Source organism: Tetrahymena thermophila, assembly GCF_000189635.1.
Source record: "Tetrahymena thermophila SB210 genomic scaffold scf_8254484, whole genome shotgun sequence".
NCBI lineage: Eukaryota > Ciliophora > Oligohymenophorea > Hymenostomatida > Tetrahymenidae > Tetrahymena > Tetrahymena thermophila.
In genome coordinates this window covers 62,844-83,109 of record NW_002476259.1, presented here as the reverse complement: position 1 = coordinate 83,109, position 20,266 = coordinate 62,844, and the positions used below count along the sequence as shown (strand labels likewise).

The 20,266-nt window shown below is 19.9% G+C and overlaps 3 protein-coding genes across 3 annotated transcripts; 2 read left to right on the top strand and 1 right to left on the bottom strand. All coding sequences in view use genetic code 6, as the record gives it.

Annotated features, from left to right (window-relative positions):
* Positions 1-443: 443 nt before the first annotated feature.
* On the top strand, positions 444-611 carry TTHERM_001117343 (hypothetical protein; the record flags this gene model as incomplete). The annotated part of the gene is made up of 1 exon (XM_012799295.1): positions 444-611. One exon carries the CDS (start codon positions 444-446, stop codon positions 609-611), a length of 168 nt encoding a protein of 55 aa, XP_012654749.1.
* A 1,803-nt stretch (positions 612-2,414) lies between these two features.
* On the top strand, positions 2,415-17,124 carry TTHERM_001117341 (hypothetical protein; the record flags this gene model as incomplete). Its single annotated transcript, XM_012799294.1, has 36 exons — positions 2,415-2,453; positions 2,511-2,560; positions 2,948-3,037; positions 3,275-3,373; positions 3,621-3,710; positions 3,957-4,046; positions 4,283-4,372; positions 4,629-4,718; positions 4,963-5,052; positions 5,312-5,401; positions 5,658-5,747; positions 5,984-6,073; positions 6,292-6,381; positions 6,604-6,693; positions 6,955-7,044; positions 7,304-7,393; positions 8,197-8,286; positions 8,551-8,640; positions 9,262-9,351; positions 9,602-9,691; positions 9,942-10,025; positions 10,637-10,726; positions 10,992-11,081; positions 12,908-12,997; positions 13,247-13,336; positions 13,593-13,682; positions 13,937-14,026; positions 14,232-14,321; positions 14,589-14,678; positions 14,941-15,030; positions 15,283-15,372; positions 15,630-15,719; positions 15,981-16,070; positions 16,331-16,420; positions 16,662-16,751; positions 17,004-17,124. 36 exons carry the CDS (start codon positions 2,415-2,417, stop codon positions 17,122-17,124), a joined length of 3,183 nt encoding a protein of 1,060 aa, XP_012654748.1.
* Positions 17,125-19,955: 2,831 nt separating this feature from the next.
* TTHERM_01117340 (hypothetical protein) lies at positions 19,956-20,247 on the bottom strand (the record flags this gene model as incomplete). The annotated part of the gene is made up of 3 exons (XM_001022486.2): positions 19,956-19,985; positions 20,052-20,170; positions 20,232-20,247. 3 exons carry the CDS (start codon positions 20,245-20,247, stop codon positions 19,956-19,958), a joined length of 165 nt encoding a protein of 54 aa, XP_001022486.2.
* Positions 20,248-20,266: the final 19 nt, after the last annotated feature.

Below are 20,266 nucleotides of genomic sequence, written 5' to 3'. Positions count from 1 at the left end.
CTATCTATTGATATAATTCAAATTCAAGAAAGATGAACTTTAAAATATTATTTATAATATGTAAATAATAAAAGCGCATGGTAAAATACTAAACTATTGAAATTAAGCATATTTTTATACTTTGATTCTATTATTATATGCTTTAGATGAATATTTATACTTCATTTTTAATTTTTAATCTATCTCAATCTCAAGTCGAAATTAGATGCTATTAATTCATAAATATAAAAGTAGCAAATAGATATATCTATCTATTTTTACAAAAACTAAATTTAATTAATATTACTTTTTCGAAAACCATAAAAATAAAATAGCGAATTTTTTATATAAAGGAAAACTATTTCTTGATAAGAATTTCTTTAAGACTGTACTTATACAGGATCTTTCTTATAGTAATTACTTACTGTAAGTTTCTTCATTTGAAGACAACAACTCAATCTAGGATGATTAAAAGGACACTCTCATCCGTAAATGGGATACAGAAACCATTAGTATTTTATTCTCTTCGGAGAATAGGTATTTTTGCGTTTCACGATGATCATCCATCGCTGTGTTTGACCGATCGTCTATACGAAAAGTCACCAGCGGTTGGAGGGTGTGAGTGCTTCTGACTAGATTCAAAAAACTCCCTTAATTAATCAAACAAATAAACATCTTTTCTTCTTAATATAAACAAATATCATTGTATTGAAAATAACTACTTAAAAACATCTTTCAATTTGAAGATTTTCATAATACCATTAAAGATAGATAATAAAACTATAAATAATATTTTTGAATTTCAATCAAATTTTAAATTAAAAACATTTTATAATCTCAAACAAAATCCAATTTTGTATATTAATTCATTCAATTGATCACTAAATTTTTTATTTTTCAAGATAAAATTAATAATAATTTACTTGATGAAACAATAAATACTTTAAACTATTAAAATGCTTGACGATGTTTTAATTAAAAAAAACATTTTAAGTTACTTTTAACTAAGTTGCTACTAAAATTAAATCTATTTTTTTATTATATTTTTTGTTGAGTTGTAATATTTATTTTGGTAGAATTTATATATTTAATATTACTAGTATTTATTTATTTCTTTTGCAAAATCTTTGTAAAAGCAAATCTTTAATTTGGCCAGTAAAATTAAATTGAAATTTTTACTTCTCCCTTCAAATAAAAATATTATTCTAAAAGTTAGATGATGGATGGATGATAAACAAACTCTCTTTAATAACTGCACTTAATATGTTTGAATCTAAATAAATTTAATTATTATTGGCGAAATTTATTTTTAAATATCTTGAATTTTATAGATATTAGGAAATTACAAAAAGCTTAAAATAATATTTAGTGAAAAATAATTGACTATTGGTAGAGATATTAAAATTTTTTTTATTTTCAAAATGAAGATTGATTTTGTATTCATATTATTTATGATGTTTTTTTGCATAAATTAGCCATTAAATATTCCTTAATTTGTAAAAATGGTTTTATAATTTCAAAATTTTGTTTTGTTAAAGAATTTAATTGTATTTTTAAATTCATTCAATTTTGTTTGAACTTTTATTATTTTAAATAGAAATTTTGTATAAAGAGATATAAATAATTGAGTTTTACAATGAAATTATTATTTAAAAATAAATATTGTTAAAATTAATTTCTTAACTAATTTATGTTGTATTTTAACAAACAAAAAAATTAATTAAAAAAGATTTTTGTTTCAAATCTTAAATTAAATTGAATTTTTGTTTATGTTATGGGCAACAGCAGGATATCATCACTAATAGAGCATCAAAAAATAAATAAATAAAGAAATAAATAAATAAATAAATAGCAATATTCGAATTATAGTTTGGATTATAGCAAGATATCAATAATACAAAAATTTAGTGGTTTGCATGCTACTTTTTATATTTTATATTAGAATAAGAGATAATTAATAATTTAATTTCGAAAATAAATAATTATTTTTTTACATCAAAAATATAACATTTTTTAAAATTTATTTTATTTTAAAATTTTTTAGTTTTTTTTAATTAATAACTTATTTTCAAATTATTAAAAATTTGTTAATAAAGTTCTAATTAATTAGTTCTAAAAAATTGCTCTTCAGGCGAAATGCTTGAAAGGTGAAAAATTAGGCGTTATAAGTAGAATGTTTTTTTTCTACCTATTGTCTCTAAAATGTTCCGATTGTTAATTCTCTACTGCACGTCTCTAATTCCTGCTAATTTTTAAGTAAATGTTTTAAATATAAATATAAATTAATATTTCTGTTATATTTCTTGATAAAACCAAATTTATAAATTAATATTTTATAATTAATTATTATATTTTATTTGCTCTTTTTGTACATTAATAATGAATTAATTAAATTCCATAAATTGCTATTCAATATTTTTGAAGAAAAAAAATAAATGATATAATAGATTAAATATTACAAAGAATTAGAAGAAGTAATTATTAATTTTTTTATTAACATCCTTCATATTTATATAAATTAATAAAAAAAGCTTTTAAACTCTTCGCTTTTATCTCATTAGGTTCTCCATATTGGTCTGAGGTATATTTAATTTATAAATATTATTTTTATTATTATTAATACTTTTTATATATTTAACTTTCAATTTATTTATAATTTTTCTTATCGAAATTATCATTTTTATTCATTGGTTTTATTAAAACAAAAATTTTTTAGCTATTGTAACTTAATTTTAATTTCAATTTTTAAATATTCATTTTTCATTTTTATATATTTTTTCATCATTTTTTGCTATTAAAATTTACACTTATTAAAAACAGTTTATTTGTTATAGAGCTTGCTTTTTTTTTTTTAATTTTTTGTTAATTTAACTAATTATTAATTAATCTTATTATTTCTTATTTTTTCTTCATTTTTTCCTTTTAATCAAATCATTTATTTTTTATTTTTTCTTCCATATTTAAAAAGATACAAATAAATTGGTGCAATCGGAGCATCAGGCTTAGGTTCTGTATTAGCAAATTGCATTAATCTCTCAAATTTGACACTTGACCTTAGGTAAAAACAGTTTATTTGTTTTGGATTTTGATATTTTTAATTATAAAAACTAATTAAAAACAATAAAACTCTTTTGTCTTTTTCTTTTTATTGTGCTTGCTTTTTTTCTTTCTTTCTTTCTTTCTTTCTTTCTTTGTTAATTGAACTCATCATTTTATTATCCATTTTTACTTTTATTATTAATTAATTAATTAATTAATCTTATTATATCATATTTTTTCTTCAATATTCTAAAAGTGGCAATTAAATTGGTGCAATAGGTGCATTTGGTACATCAGGCTTAGGTTCTGGTTTAGCAAATTGCATTAATCTCTCAAATTTGACACTTGATCTTAGGTAAAAACAGTTTAATTGCTTTGGATTTTGATATTTTTAATTATAAAAACTAATTAAAAACAATAAAACTCTTTTTTCTTTTTATTTTGCTTGCTTTTTTTTGTTCTTTTTTTGTTAATTGAACTCATCATTTTATAAATTACTTTTGCCTTTATTATTAATTAATCTTATTATTTCATATTTTTTCTTCATTTTTTCCTTCTAATTAACTCTTTAATTATATATTTTTTCTTCAATGTTTAAAAAGCGGCAATTAAATTGGTGACAAAGGAGCATCAGGCTTAGCTTATAGTTTAGTAAATTGCATTAATCTCTCAAATTTGACACTTGACCTTAAGTAAAAACAGTTTATTTGTTTTAGATTGTGATATTTTTATTTTAAATTATAAAAACTAATTAAAAACAATAAAACTCTTTTTTCTTTTTCTTTTTATTGTTCTTTCTTTGTTAATTGAACTCATCATTTTATTTTCAACTTTTGCTTTTATTATTAATTAATCTATCTTATTATTTCATATTATTTCTTCATTTTTCCCTTCTAATTAACTCTTTAATTATATATTTTTCTTCAATATTTAAAAAGGGGCAATTAAATTGGTGATGAAGGAGCATTAGGCTTAGGCTATGGTTTAGGAAATTACATTAATCTCTCAAATTTGAAACTTGACCTTTAGTAAGAACAGTTTATTTGTTTTAGATTGTGATATTTTAAATTATAAAAATTAATTAAAAACAATAAAGCTATTTTAGCTTTTTCTTTTTATTATGCTTGCTTTTTTTTGTTCATTCTTTGTTAATTTAACTCATCATTTTATTTTCAACTTTTGCTTTTATTATTAAATAATTAATCTTATTATTTTTTCTTCATTTTTTCCTTCTAATTTTTTATTTTTTCTTCTATTTAAAAAGGGGCAATTAAATTGGTGATGAAGGAGTATCAGGATTAGGCTCTGGTTTAGCAAATTGCACTAATCTCTCAAATTTGACAATTGACCTTTAGTAAAAACAGTTTATTTGTTTTGGATTGTGATATTTTTAATTATAAAAACTAATTAAAAACAATAAAGCTCTTTTTGCTTTTTCTTTTTATTATGCTTGATTTTTTTTGTTCTTTCTTTCTTAATTTAACTCACTCATTATTTTATAAATCACTTTTGCTTTTATTATTCATTAATCTAATTCATTCATTTTTTTTCTTCATTTTTTCCCTCTAATAAACTATTTAATTATTTATTTTTCTTTAATATTTAAAAAGATACAATTAAATTGGTGCAATGGGTGCATCAGGCTTAGGTTCTGGTTTAGCAAAAAGCATTAATCTCTCAAATTTGACACTTAACATTATGTAAAAACAGTTTATTTGTTTTCGGTTGTGATATTTTTAATTATAAAAACTAATTAATAAATAAAGCTTTTTTAGCTTTTTCTTTTTGTCATGCTTGCTTTTTTTTTCTTTCTTTGTTAATTGAACTCACTCATCATTTTATTTTCAACTTTTGTATTTATTTCTTATTATTCCATATTTTTTCTAAATTTTTCCCTTCTAATTAACTATTTAATGATATATTTTTTCTTCAATATTTAAAAAGGTACAATTAAATTGGTGATGAAGGAGCATCAGGCTTTGCTTATGGTTTAGCAAATTGCATTAATCTCTCAAATTTGAAACTTGACCTTTAGTAAAAACTGTTTATTTGTTTTCGATTGTGATATTTTTAATTAATAAAAACTAATTAAATACAATAAAGTTCTTTTTGCTTTTACTTGTTATTATACTTGCTTTTTTTTTTGTTCTTTCTTTGTTAATTTAACTCATCAATTTATAAATCACTTTTTCTTTTATTATTAATAAATTAATCTTATTATTTGGTATTTTTTCTTCATTTTTTCCTCTAATTAACTATTTAATTATATTATTTTTGTTCAATATTTAAAAAGGTAAAATTTAATTGGTAAAATGGGTGCATCAGGCTTAGTTTATGGCTTAGCAAATAGCATTAATCTCTCAAATTTAACACTTGACCTTAGGTAAAAACACTTTATTTATTTTGGATTGAGATATTTTAAATTTTAAAAACTAATTAAAAACAATAAAGCTCTTTTTGCTTTTTCTTTTTATTATGCTTGCTTTTTTTTGTTCTTTCTTTGTGAATTGAGATGATAATTTTATTTTCCACTTTTGCTTTTATTACTAATTAATTAATCTTATTATTTCATATTTTTCTTCATTTTTTCCTTCTAATTAACTATTTAATTATATATTTTTTCTTCAATATTTAAAAAGTGGCATTTAAATTGGTGATGAAGGAGCATCAGGCTTAGGCTCTGGTTTAACAAATTGCATTAATCTCTCAAATTTGACACTTGACCTTTAGTAAAAACAGTTTATTTGTTTTGGATTGTGATATTTTTAATAATAAAAACTAAATAAAAACAATAAAGCTCTTTTTTCTTTTTATTGTGCTTGCTTGCTTTTTTTTGTTCTTTCTTTTTTAATTGATCTCATCAATTTACTTTCAATTTTTTCTTTTATAATTAATTAGTCTTTTCTTCATTTTTTCCTTCTAATTAATTCTTTAATTTTATATTTTTTCTTCAATATTTAAAAAGGTACAATTAAATTTGCACAATAGGTTTATTAGGCTTAGGTTCTGGTTTAGCAAATTGCATTAATCTCTCAAATTTGACACTTTATCTTAAGTAAAAACATTTTATTTGTTTTCAATTGTGATATTTTTAATTATAAAAACTAATTAAAAACAATAAATCTAATTTATCTTTTTCTTACTATGTGAATTGAACTCATCTTCTTATTTTCAAATTTTGCTTTTATAATTAATTAATCTTATTATTTCTTGTTCATTTTTTTCTTCTAGTTAACTATTTAATTATTTATTTTTTCTTCAATATTTAAAAAGGGGCAATTAAATTGGTGATGAAGGAGCATCAGGCTTAGGTTATGGTTTAGCAAATAGCATTAATCTCTCAAAATTGGCACTTTATCTTTAGTAAAATAGTTTATTTGTTTTTGATTGCGATATTTTAAATTATAAAAACTAATTAAAAACAATAGAGCTATTTTTTCTTTTTCTTTCTTTTTGAATTGAGCTCATCTTTTTATTTTCAAATTTTGCTTTTTTATTAATTAATCTTATTATTTCTTATTTCTTCTTAATTTTTTCCTTATAGTTTACTATTAATTATTTATTTTTTCTTCCATATTTAAAAAGGGGCAATTAAATTGGTGATGAAGGAGCATCAGACTTAGGTTCGGGTTTAGCAAATAGCATTAATCTCTCAAATTTAACACTTGACCTTTAGTAAAAATAGTTTATTTGTTTTTGATTGTGATATTTTAAATTATAAAAACTAATTAAAAACAATAAAGCTCTTTTTGCATTTTCTTTTTATTATGCTTGATTTTTTTTATTCGTTCTTTCTTTTTTAATTAAACTCATCATTTTATTTTCCACTTTTGCTTTTATTATTAAATAATTAATCTTATTATTCCATATTTCTTCTTAATTTTTTCCTTCTAGTTAACTGTTTAGTTATTTGTTTTTTCTTCAATATTTAAAAAGGGGCAATTAAATTGGTGCAATGGGTGCATAAGGCTTAGGATCTGGTTTAAAAAATTGCATTAATCTGTCAAATTTAACACTTGACCTTTAGTAAAAATAGTTTATCTGTTTTTGATTGTGATATTTTAAATTATAAAAACTAATTAAAAACAATAAAGCTCTTTTTGCATTTTCTTTTTATTATGCTTGATTTTTTTTATTCGTTCTTTCTTTTTTAATTAAACTCATCATTTTATTTTCCACTTTTGCTTTTATTATTAAATAATTAATCTTATTATTCCATATTTTTCTTCATTTTTCCTTCTAGTTAACTATTTAGTTATTTGTTTTTTATTCAATATTTAAAAAGGTGCAATTAAATTGGTGCAATGGGTGCATCAGGCTTAGGATCTGGTTTAAAAAATTGCATTAATCTCTCAAATTTGACACTTTACCTTGAGTAAAAATAGCTTATTTGTTTTGGATTGTGATATTTTTAATTATAAAAACTAATTAAAAACAATAAAGCTCTTTGAATTTATTTGATTTATTTTTTTTATTACACTAATTTTATTTTATTAATTTATTTATTTAAGAAATAATTTTTAATTTAAAAGTTTATTCTTGATATTTATTTAAAATTTAAACAAAAATATTATAAAAGATATAGCAAAATGTTTAAATCATAAGAATTCAAAACAATAAGCAAGTGTCTTAAATCAAAAAGATTAGTTGTCTTTTAAAACAATTCTTATCATAAAAAATGGGCTTAAAATGGATTAATAAATTTTATATTTTTGAAAAATTGAATAATATATTTTTTTTAAATTAAAACATAAATAGATAGATAGATAGATTTAATTATTATTTTTATATTTATAAATATAATTCATATTTTTGTAAGTTAATAAATAATTTATAAAAAATAAAAAAATTAAATTTACTTAAATAAATTAATTCTTCTTAGGCAGCCCTCTGATTTCTCCAAAAATAATTAAATCATTGAAACTTTTAGTGTTATATTATATCATATTAAATTATATAAATGACAAGCTTTTATATACCAGTTTTATTTTAATCTTGAATATTATCCATCAATAATTTTCTATCTAATTTTTGTTTATTGGATGAAAAAAAATTCGGAAAAAAATATTTAAAATTTTAATTTTATAAAATGTAAAAACTGGTATATAATTCATTTAATGAAAATTTTTATGGCACTTACCTATTTAATAAAATATTTTTTCTACAATATTTAAAAAGTTACAATAAAATTGGTGACGAAGGTACATCAGGCTTAGGTTCTGCTTTAGCAAATTGCATTAATCTCTCAAATTTGACACTTTACCTTTAGTAAAATCAGTTTATTTGTTTTGGATTGTGATATTTTTAATTATAAAAACAAATTAAAAACAATAAAGCTCTTTTTTCTTTTTCTTTTCATTGTGCTTGCTTTTTTTGTTCTTTCTTTGTTAATTTTTATTTAGCTCATCCTTTTATTTTCAAATTTTTTACTTTTATTATTAATTAATTAATCTTATTATTTCATATTTTTTCTTCATTTTTTCCTTCTAATTAACTATTTAATGATATATTCTTTCTTCAATATTTAAAAAGGTTAAATTAAATTGGTGAAAAAGGTGCATCAGATTTAGCTTCCGGTTTAGCAAATTGCATTAATCTCTCAAATTTGACACTTTACCTTAGGTAAAATCAGTTTATTTGTTTTGGATTGTGATATTTTTAATTATAAAAACTAATTAAAAACAATTAAGCTCTTTTTTCTTTTTCTTTTCATTGTGCTTGCTTTTTTTTGTTCTTTCTTTAATAATTTTTATTTAGCTCATCCTTTTATTTTCAAATTTTTTACTTTTATTATTAATTAATTAATCTTATTATTTCATATTTTTTCTTCATTTTTTCCTTCTAATTAACTATTTTATGATATTTTTTTTCTTCAAAATTTAAAAAGTAAGAATTAAATTGGTGACAGAGGTGCATCAGATTTAGCTTCTGGTTTAGCAAATTGCATTAATCTCTCAAATTTGACACTTAAGCTTTAGGTAAAATCAGTTTATTTGTTTTGGATTGTGATATTTTTAATTATAAAAACTAATTAAAAACAATAAAGCTCTTTTTTCTTTTTCTTTTCATTGTGCTTGCTTTTTTTTGTTCTTTCTTTAATAATTTTTATTTAGCTCATCCTTTTATTTTCAAATTTTTTACTTTTATTATTAATTAATTAATCTTATTATTTCATATTTTTTCTTCATTTTTTCCTTCTAATTAACTATTTAATGATATATTCTTTCTTCAATATTTAAAAAGTAAGAATTAAATTGGTGACAGAGGTGCATCAGATTTAGCTTCTGGTTTAGCAAATTGCATTAATCTCTCAAATTTGACACTTAAGCTTAGGTAAAATCAGTTTATTTGTTTTGGAATTTGATATTTTTAATTATAAAAACTAATTAAAAACAACAAAGCTCTTTTTTCTTTTTCTTTTCATTGTGCTAGCTTTTTTTTGTTAATTTATTTAGCTCATCCTTTTATTTTAAAATCATACTTTTATTATTAATTAATTAATCTAATTATTTCGTATTTTTTCTTCATTTTTTCCTTCTAAAAACCTATTTAATGATTTATTTTTTCTTCAATATTTAAAAAGTTACAATAAAATTGGTGACAAAGGTGCATCAGACTTAGCTTCTGGTTTAGCAAATTGCATTAATCTCTCAAATTTGACACTTTACCTTAAGTAAAATCAGTTTATTTATTTTGGATTGTGTTATTTTTAATTATAAAAACTAATTAAAAACAACAAAGCTCTTTTTTCTTTTTCTTTTCATTGTGCTAGCTTTTTTTTGTTAATTTATTTAGCTCATCCTTATATTTTAAAATCATACTTTTATTATTAATTAATTAATCTTATTATTTCATATTTTTTCTTCATTTTTTCCTTCTAATTAAATATTTAATGATTTATTTTTTCTTTAATATTTAAAAAGTTTTATTGGTGACAAAGGTGCATCAGACTTAGTTTCTGGTTTAGCAAATTGCATTAATCTCTCAAATTTGACACTTGACCTTATGTAAAAACAGTTTATTTGTTTTGGATTGTGATATTTTTAATTATAAAAACTAATTAAAAACAATAAAGCTCTTTTTTCTTTTTCTTTTTATTGTGCTTGCTTTTTTTGTTCTTTCTTTGTTAATTTTTATTTAGCTCATCCTTTTATTTTCAAATTTTTACTTTTATTATTAATTAATTAATCTTATTATTTCATATTTTTTCTTCATTTTTTCCTTCTAATTAAATATTTAATGATTTATTTTTTCTTTAATATTTAAAAGGTTTTATTGGTGACAAAGGTGCATCAGGCTTAGTTTCTGGTTTAGCAAATTGCATTAATCTCTCAAATTTGACACTTTACCTTAGGTAAAATCAGTTTATTTGTTTTGGATTGTGATATTTTTAATTATAAAAACTAAATAAAAACTATTAAGCTCTTTTTTCTTTTTCTTTTTATTGTGCTTGCTTTTTTTGTTCTTTCTTTGTTAATTTTTATTTAGCTCATCCTTTTATTTTCAAATTTTTTACTTTTATTATTAATTAATTAATCTTATTATTTCATATTTTTTCTTCATTTTTTCCTTCTAATTAACTATTTAATGATATATTCTTTCTTCAATATTTAAATAGGTTAAATTAAATTGGTGATGAAGGTGCATCAGATTTAGCTTCTGGTTTAGCAAATTGCATTAATCTCTCAAATTTGACACTTGACCTTAGGTAAAATCAGTTTATTTGTTTTGGATTGTGATATTTTTAATTATAAAAACTAATTAAAAACAATAAAGCTCTTTTTTCTTTTTCTTTTCATTGTGCTTGCTTTTTTTTGTTCTTTCTTTAATAATTTTTATTTAGCTCATCCTTTTATTTTCAAATTTTTTACTTTTATTATTAATTAATTAATCTTATTATTTCATATTTTTTCTTCATTTTTTCCTTCTAATTAACTATTTTATGATATTTTTTTTCTTCAAAATTTAAAAAGTAAGAATTAAATTGGTGACAGAGGTGCATCAGATTTAGCTTCTGGTTTAGCAAATTGCATTAATCTCTCAAATTTGACACTTAAGCTTAGGTAAAATCAGTTTATTTGTTTTGGATTGTGATATTTTTAATTATAAAAACTAATTAAAAACAATAAAGCTCTTTTTTCTTTTTCTTTTCATTGTGCTTGCTTTTTTTTGTTCGTTCTTTGTTAATTTATTTAGCTCATCTTTTTATTTAAAATTTTCTTCTATATTGATATTTATTTAAAATTTACACAAATTTATTATAAAATATTAGCCTAATGAATGAATCATAAAGATTCAAAGTAATAAGCAAGTGTCTTAAATCAAAAAGATTAGTTGTCTTTCAAAAATATTTCTGTTGATAAACAAGTGGAGAAAAAAGGATGAATGAATAAATATTAAATGTTTGAATAATATTATATAATATTTTGAAAAGTTTTTTTAAATCTAAAATATAAACTGATAGATAGATAGATGATTTATTATTGATTTTATATTTATAAATATCATTCATATTTATTTTTGTAAGTTGATAAATTATTTATAAAAAATAAAAAAATTAAATTTACTTAAATAAATTAATTCCTCTTAAGTAACCCTATGGTTTCTCCAAAAACGATCAAATAATTTGAACCTGTTAGTGTTATATTATTTCTTTATAAATTATATAAATGCCAAAAATGATGTGTTTACTTGTGTTGTATTTTTTGTTTTATTTTTAGTTTTATTCAAAAAATATTTTAAATTTATCTTCATCCTTAAATTATTTACTTTATTTTTTTTTTATCAATATGATCTACTTATAAATTTTCATTAAATTATTCTAGGTTAATTAATTAATTACTAGAATTTTTTAAAATATAATTAACTAACAGCCATCTCTAATTCCTACTATATATATTTTTAATTATATGTTTGAAATATAAATATTTAGATTAAATAATTAATTTTTCTGTGATATCTCTTCATAAAACAAAATTAATAATTTAATATTTGATAATTAATTAATTATTATATTTTATTTGTTCTTTTTATCAATTTATAATTAATTAAATTTCATAAATTGCAATTCAATATTTTTGAAAAAAAATAAATGATACAACAGATTAAATATTACGAAGAATTAGAAGAAGTGATTATTAATTATTTTATTAATATCCTTTAAATTTATATAAATTAATAAAAAAAAGTTTTTAAGCTCTTCACTTTTATCTCATTAGGTTCTCCATATTGATCTTTGGTATATATTATTAATTAATATTATTTTTATTATTATTAATATTTTTTATATATTTAACTTTCAATTTATTTAAATAAATAATTTTGTTTTTGAAATTATCATCATTATTTGCTGATTTTTATTAAAACTAAAATTTTTTAGCATTTTAACTTAATTTTCATTTCAACTTTTAATTACTTATTATTCATTTTTTATTATTTGAGATATTTTCTTCACTTTTTGCTATTAAAATTTACACTTAATAAAAGCAATTTATTAGTTTGGATTGTAATATTTTTAATTATAAAAGTTAATTTAAAACTTTAAAGCTCTTTTAATTTATTTTATTTATTTTCCTTTTTCTTTTTATTGTGCTTAATATTTTATATTTTTTCTTCATTTTTTCCTTCTAATTAACTAGAGTGAATTGCCTATTTAATTTATAAAAGGCGAAATGTAATATATATTACCGTATTCCCTCGAAACTCGCAGTGTGTAAATTTTTAAATTACAATACGAGGTTAGATGTTTTAAGATGAAAAAGAATTTTGAAAAAATATTTAAAATTTTAATTTTGTAAAATGTAAAAAGACAGTTAAAACTCGCTTTTTGTTAATTTGTATGGCAACTTACTCTATTAAATTAAATATTTTTTCTTCAATATTTAAAAAGTTCCAATTATATTTGTGATAAAGGTGTATCAGACTTATGTTCTGGTTTAGCAAATTGTGTTAATCTTTCAAATTTGACACTTGATCTTGGGTAAAAACAGTTTATTTGTTTTGGATGGTGATATTTTTAATTATAAAAACTAATTAAAAACAATAAAGCTCTTTTTTCTTTTTCTTTTTATTGTGCTTGCATACTTTTTTTTGTTCTTTCTTTTATTAATTTAGCCTATCATTTTATTTTCAACTTTTGCTTTTATTTTTTATTAATTAATCTTATTATTTCATTTTTTCCTTTTTATTAACTTATTAATGATATATTTTTTCTTCAATATTTAAAAAGTATAAAATAAATTGGTGCAATTGGTGCGTCAGGCTTAAGTTTTTCTTTAACAAAGTTGATTAATCTCTCAAATTTGACACTTTGCCTTAAGTAAAAACAGTTTATTTGTTTTGGATGGTGATATTTTTAATTATAAAAACTAATTAAAAATAATAAAGATCTATTTTCTTTTTCTTTTTATTGTACTTGCTTTTTTTTGTTCTTTCTTTGTTAATTTAGCTCACCATTTTATTTTTAACTTTATTTTTATTAATAATTAATCTTATTTACTATTTCATATTTTATCTTCATTTTTTCCTTCTAATTAACTATTTAATGATATATTTTTTCTTCAATATTTAAAAAGTTACAATTAAATTGGTGATAAAGGCGCATCAGGCTTAGGTTTTGGTTTAGCAAAGTGCATTAATCTCTCAAATTTGAATCTTGATCTTGGGTAAAAACAGTTTATTTGTTTGGATTGTGATATTTTTAATTATAAAAACAATAAAGCTCTTTTTCCTTTATTCTTTTTATAGTGCTTGCTTACTTTTTTTTGTTCATTCTTTGTTAATTTAGCTCATCATTTTATTTTCAACTTTTGCTTTTATTATTAATTAATTAATCAATCTTATTATTTATTATTTTTTCTTCATTTTTTCCTTCTAATTAACTATTTAATGATATATTTTTTCTTCAATAATTAAAAAGTAACAATTAAATTGGTGCAATAGGTGCATCAGGCTTAAGTTCTGGTTTAGCAAATTGTATTAATCTCTCTAATTTGACACTTAATCTATCGTAAAAACAGTTTATTTATTTTGGATTGTGATATTTTTAATTATAATAACTAATTAAAAACAATAAAGCTTTTTTTCTTTTTCTTATGCTTGCATTTTTTTTGTTCTTTCATTGTTATTTTAACTCATTTTATTTTCAACTTTTGCTTTTATTATTAATTAATCAATCTTATTGTTTCAAATTTTTTTTTTCAATAATTAAAAAGTAACAATGAAATTGGTGCAATTGGTGCATCAAGCTTAGGTTCTGGTTTAGCAAATTGCATTAATCTCTCAAACTTGATACTAGATCTTGGGTAAAAACAGTTTATTTGTTTTGGATTGTGATATTTTTAATTATAAAAACTAATTAAAAACAAACAATAAAGCTCTTATTCCTTTTTCTTTTTATTGTGCTTGCTTACTTTTTTTTGTTCTTTCTTTGTTAATTTAGCTCATCATTTTATTTTTAACTTTTACTTTTATTATTAATTAATTATTAATCTTATTATTTCATATTTTTCTTCATTTTTTCCTTCTAATTAACTATTTAATGATATTTTTTTTCTTCAATATTTAAAAAGAAAAAATTAGATTGGTGATAAATGTGCATCAGGTTTAGGTTCTGATTTAGCAAATTGCATTTATCTCTCAAACTTGACACTTGATCTTGGGTAAAAACAGTTTATTTGTTTTGTATTGTGATATTTTTAATTATAAAAACTAATTAAAAACAATAAAACTCTTTTTTCTTTTTCTTTTTATTGTGCTTGTATGCTTTTTTTTCTTCTTTCTTTGTTAATTTAACTTATTATTTTATTTTTCAACTTTTTACTTTTATTATTAATTAATCAATCTTATTGTTTCATATTTTTTCTTCATTCTTTCCTTTTAATTAACTATTTAATGATATATTTTTCATCAATATTTAAAAAGTTACAATTAAATTGGTGCAACTGGTGCATCAGACTTAGGTTCTGGTTTAGCAAATTGCATTAATCTCTCTAATTTGACACTTAATCTTGGGTAAAAACAGTTTATTTGTTTTGGATTGTGATATTTTTAATTATAAAAACTAATTAAAAACAATAAATTCTTTTTTCTTTTTCTTTTTATTCTGCTTGATTTTTTTTATTCAATCTTTATTAATTTAGCTCATCATTTTATTTTCAACTTTTGTAATTATTATTATTATTATTGCATATTTTTTCTCATTTTTTCCTTCTAATTAATTATTTATTTATTTATTTATATATTTTTTCTTCAATATTTAAAAAGTTACAATTAAATTGGTGATAAATGTGCATCAGGTTTAGGTTCTGGTTTAGCAAATTGCATTAATCTCTCAAACTTGACACTTGATCTTCGGTAAAAACAGTTTATTTGTATTGGACTGCGATATTTTTAGTTAAAAAAACTAATTAAAAACAATAAAGCTCTTATTTCTTTTTCTATTTATTGTGCTTGCTTTTTTTTGTTCATTTTTTATTAATTTAGCTCGTCATTTTATTTTAAACTTATGATTTTATTATTAATTAATCAATCTTATTATTTTTTTTCTTCATTTTTTCCTTCTAATTAACTATTTATTTATATATATATTTTTTCTTCAAATATTTAAAAAGTTACAATTAAATTGGTGATAAATGTGCATCAGGTTTAGGTTCTGGTTTAGCAAATTGCATTAATCTCTCAAACTTGATACTTGATCTTCGGTAAAAACAGTTTATTTGTATTGGACTGTGATATTTTTAGTTAAAAAAACTAATTAAAAACAATAAAGTTCTTTTTTCTTATTCTTTTTATTGTGCTTGCTTGCTTTTTTTTGTTCTTTCTTTGTTAATTTAACTCATCATTTTATTTTCTATTTTTGCTTTTATTGTTAATTAATCAATCTTATTATTTCATATTTTTTCTTCATTTTTTCCTTCTAATTAACTATTTAATGATATATTTTTTGTTCAATATTTAAAAAGTTGGAATAAAATTGGTGATTAAGGTGTATCAGGCTTAGGTTTTGGTTTAGCAAATTGCATTAATCTCTCAAATTTGACACTTGATCTTTTGTAAAAACAGTTTATTTGTTTTGGATTGTGATATTTTTAATTATAAAAACTAATTTTAAGCAATAAAACTCTTTTTTCTTTTTCTTTTTATTGTGCTTGATTATTTTTTCTTCTTTCTTTGTTAATTTAACTTATTATTTTATTTTTCAACTTTTTACTTTTATTATTAATTAATCAATCTTATTGTTTCATATTTTTTCTTCATTTTTTCCTTTTAATTAACTATTTAATGATATATTATAACTTCAATAATTAAAAAGTAACAATGAAACTGGTGCAATGGGTGCATCAGGCTTAGGTTCTGGTTTAGCAAATTGTATTAATCTCTCTAATTTGACACTTAATCTTGGGTAAAAACAGTTTATTTGTTTTGGATTGTGATATTTTTAATAATAAAAACTAATTAAAAAAAATAAAACTCTTTTTTCTTTTTCTTTTATTGTGCTTTCTTTTTTTGTTCTTTCTTTGTTAATTTAGCTCATATTTTATTTTCAATTTTTACTTTTATTATTAATTAATCAATCTTATTGTTTCATTTTTTTCTTCTAATTAACTATTTAATGATATATTTTTTCTTTAATATTTAAAAAGTTATAATTAAATTGGTTCAATGGGTGCATCAGGATTAGGTTGTTCTTTAGCAAAAAGCATTAATCTCTCAAATTTGACACTTCACCTTATGTAAATACAGTTTATTTGTTTTGGATTGTGATTTTTTAATTATAAAAACTAATTAAAAGCAATAAAGCTCTTTTTTTTTTCTTTTTATTGTGCTTGCTTACATTTTTTTCTTCTTTCTTTGTTAATTTAGCTCATTATTTTGTTTACAACTTTTGCTTTTATTATTAATTAATCAATCTTATTATTTCATATTATTCATTTTTTCCTTCAAATTAACTATTTAATGATATATTTTTTTCAATAATTAAATAGTAACAATTAAATTGGTGCAATAGGTGCATCAGGCTTAAGTTCTGGTTTAGCAAATTGTATTAATCTCTCTAATTTGACACTTCAGCTTGAGTAAAAACAGTTTATTTGTTTTGGATTATGATATTTTTAATTATAAACTAATTAAAAACAATAAAGCCTTTTTTCTTTTTCTTTTTATTGTACTTGCTTTTTTTGTTCTTTCTTTGTTAATTTAACTCATCATTTTATTTTCAACTTTTGCTTTTATTATTAATTAATCTCATTATTTCATATATTTTCTTCATTTTTTCCTTCTAATTAACTAGAGTGAAATGCCTATTTAATTTACAAAAGGCGAAATGTAATATATCTTAATAACATAATAAATGCAGCTAAATAAGCTTAAAACAGCTTTATTTTTGAGTTTTTAGAAAGCTTTAAATTCTCAAAATATAAAATTTGAAATAATAGATACCGTATATTCTTATAACATGTCATTTTTTTTGAAAAAAATAAATTTTTTCAAACTCAAAAATGGATGAAAAAAAATTCACAAAAAATATTTAAAATTTTAATTTTATTAAATGTAAAAACACGGTATATAAAACTCGCTTTTTGTAAATTTGTATCGAAATTTACTCTATTTAATGATATATTTTTTCTTCAATAATTAAAAAGTAACAATTAAATTGGAGCAATAGGTGCATCAGGGTTAAGTTCTGGTTTAGCAAATTGTATTAATCTCTCTAATTTGACACTTAATCTATCGTAAAAACAGTTTATTTGTTTTGGATTGTGATATTTTGAATTATAAAAACTAATTAAAAACAATAAAGCTCTTTTTTCTTTTTCTTTTATTGTTTCTTTTTTTGTTCTTTCTTTGTTAATTTAACTCATCATTTTATTTACAACTTTTGCTTTTATTGTTAATTAATCGATCTTATTGTTTCATATTTTTTCTTCATTTTTTCCTTCTAATTAACTATTTAGTGATATATTTTTTCTTCAATAATTAAAAAGTTACAACTAAATTGGTGCAATGGGTGCATCAGGCTTAGGTTCTGGTTTAGTAAACTGCATTAATCTCTCAAATTTAGGACTTTTCCTTAAGTAAAAATAGTTTATTTGTTTTGGATTGTGATATATTTTAAATTATAAAAACTAATTAAAAACAATAAAGCTCTTTTTTCTTTTTCTTTTTATTGTGCTTGCTTTTTTTTGTTCTTTCTTTGTTAATTTAACTCATCATTTTATTTACAACTTTTGCTTTTATTGTTAATTAACCAATCTTATTATTTCATATTTTTTCTTCAATTTTTTCCTTTTAATTAACTATTTAATAATATATTTTTTGTTCAATAATTTAAAAGTTACAATTAAATTGGTGCAATGGGTGCATCAGGCTTAGGTTCTTGTTTAGCAAATTGTATTAATCTCTAAAATTTGACACTTAGTCTTGAGTAAAAACAGTTTATTTGTTTTGGATTGTAATATTTTTAATTATAAAAACTAATTAAAAACAATAAAGCTCTTTTTTCTATTGCCTTTTATTGTGCTTGCTTTTATTGTTCTTTCTTTGTTAATTTAGCTCATCATTTTATTTTTAACTTTTACTTTTATTATTAATTAATTATTAATCTTATTATTTCATATTTTTCTTCATTTTTTCCTTCTAATTAACTATTTAATGATATTTTTTTTCTTCAATATTTAAAAAGTTACAATTAAATTGGTGCAATCGGTGCATCAGTTTATAATTTTTAGATTGTGATATTTTAAACTATAAAAATGAATAAAAAACAAAAAAGCTCTTTGAATTTATTTGATAGCTTTAATTTGATTTATTTTTTTATCTTTTTTATTCCATTAATGCTATTTTATTTATTAATTTAAGAAATAATTTTTAATTTAAAAGTTTATTCGATTTTGATATTTATTTAAAATTTAAACATATTTATTATTAAATTTTTAGATCAATGAGTGAATCTTAAAAATTCAAAGTAATAAGCAAGTGTCTTAAATCAAAAAGATTAGTTGTCTTTCAAAAATATTTCTGGTGATAAACAAGTGGCGAAAAAAGGATGAATGAATAAATATTAAAGTTTTGAATAATATAATATATTTAATTATATAATATTTAAAAAAAGTTTATTAACATAAAATATAAATAGATAGATAGATTTTATAATTGTTTTTAATTATAAATTTCATTCATATAGTTGTAAGTAAATAAATTATTTATAAAAAATAAAAAAATTAACTTTACTTAAATAAATTAATATTCCTCTTAAGCAAACCCTCCGGTTTCTCCAAAAATGATAAAATAATTTGATACATTTAGTGTTATTTTATATCTTATTAAATAATATAAATTCCAAGCTTTTATATGCCAGTTTTATTTTAATCTGAAATATTATCTGCCAATCATATTTCTATCCTTTTTTTATTGATCATGATTAATTAATTAGATACCATGATTTAAATAAAACCTCAAGGAGAAATCAAATTTTACTTTTTATTTTAACTTTTGTGATTAATAATATACAAAGAAATCGATTTGAATTTATATAGTTTCCAACATTAAAAAAACTACAATATATATATTTAGTAAAATAATTTGAAATAGAAAATAAAATGTTGATTTTAGTTAGTTAATAAAATAAATAGAATTTCAAATTTTGTATTATTTTGTTTTAAAATTATTTAGCTTAACCCCATTTATTTATTTATTTATTTATTTATTTTTTCAATCAAATTTATTCAATAACTTACAATAAATATAGTGGCAAACAAAATTTAGAGATTAGTGCGTTTTACTGAACCAAAACCTAAATATGGTTGACTTACTTTCAATTTAAATGAAAAAATCAAAAAGAATAGAAAATACTGATTTTAATTAATTAACAAAAAAATAAATTTAATATTAAATTGTTTTTTGTATGCCTTAGATTTAAATTGAATTTATTTTTTGAATCAAATTAACAACGTAAATGGATAATTACTCTTTATCATTAATATACATAAGTATTTTTTTGATAATTAATATTTTTATAATGTAGTTTTGTTCACATTACCCAAAGATCGTAAATTTTTTTATCTGTTTCCAGCTCTCAGCTCTGTTTAGAAATATTATAAATACTAAATATGCTATAAAGTCTATTAATTTCCCCTCATTACTACACTGAAACCTAAATATTATTATAAAAATTATTTAGTTAAAATTTAAGAACTGAATTTTTCAATGTATACCTACCTACCCACCCATCGATCTCTAATTACTATTA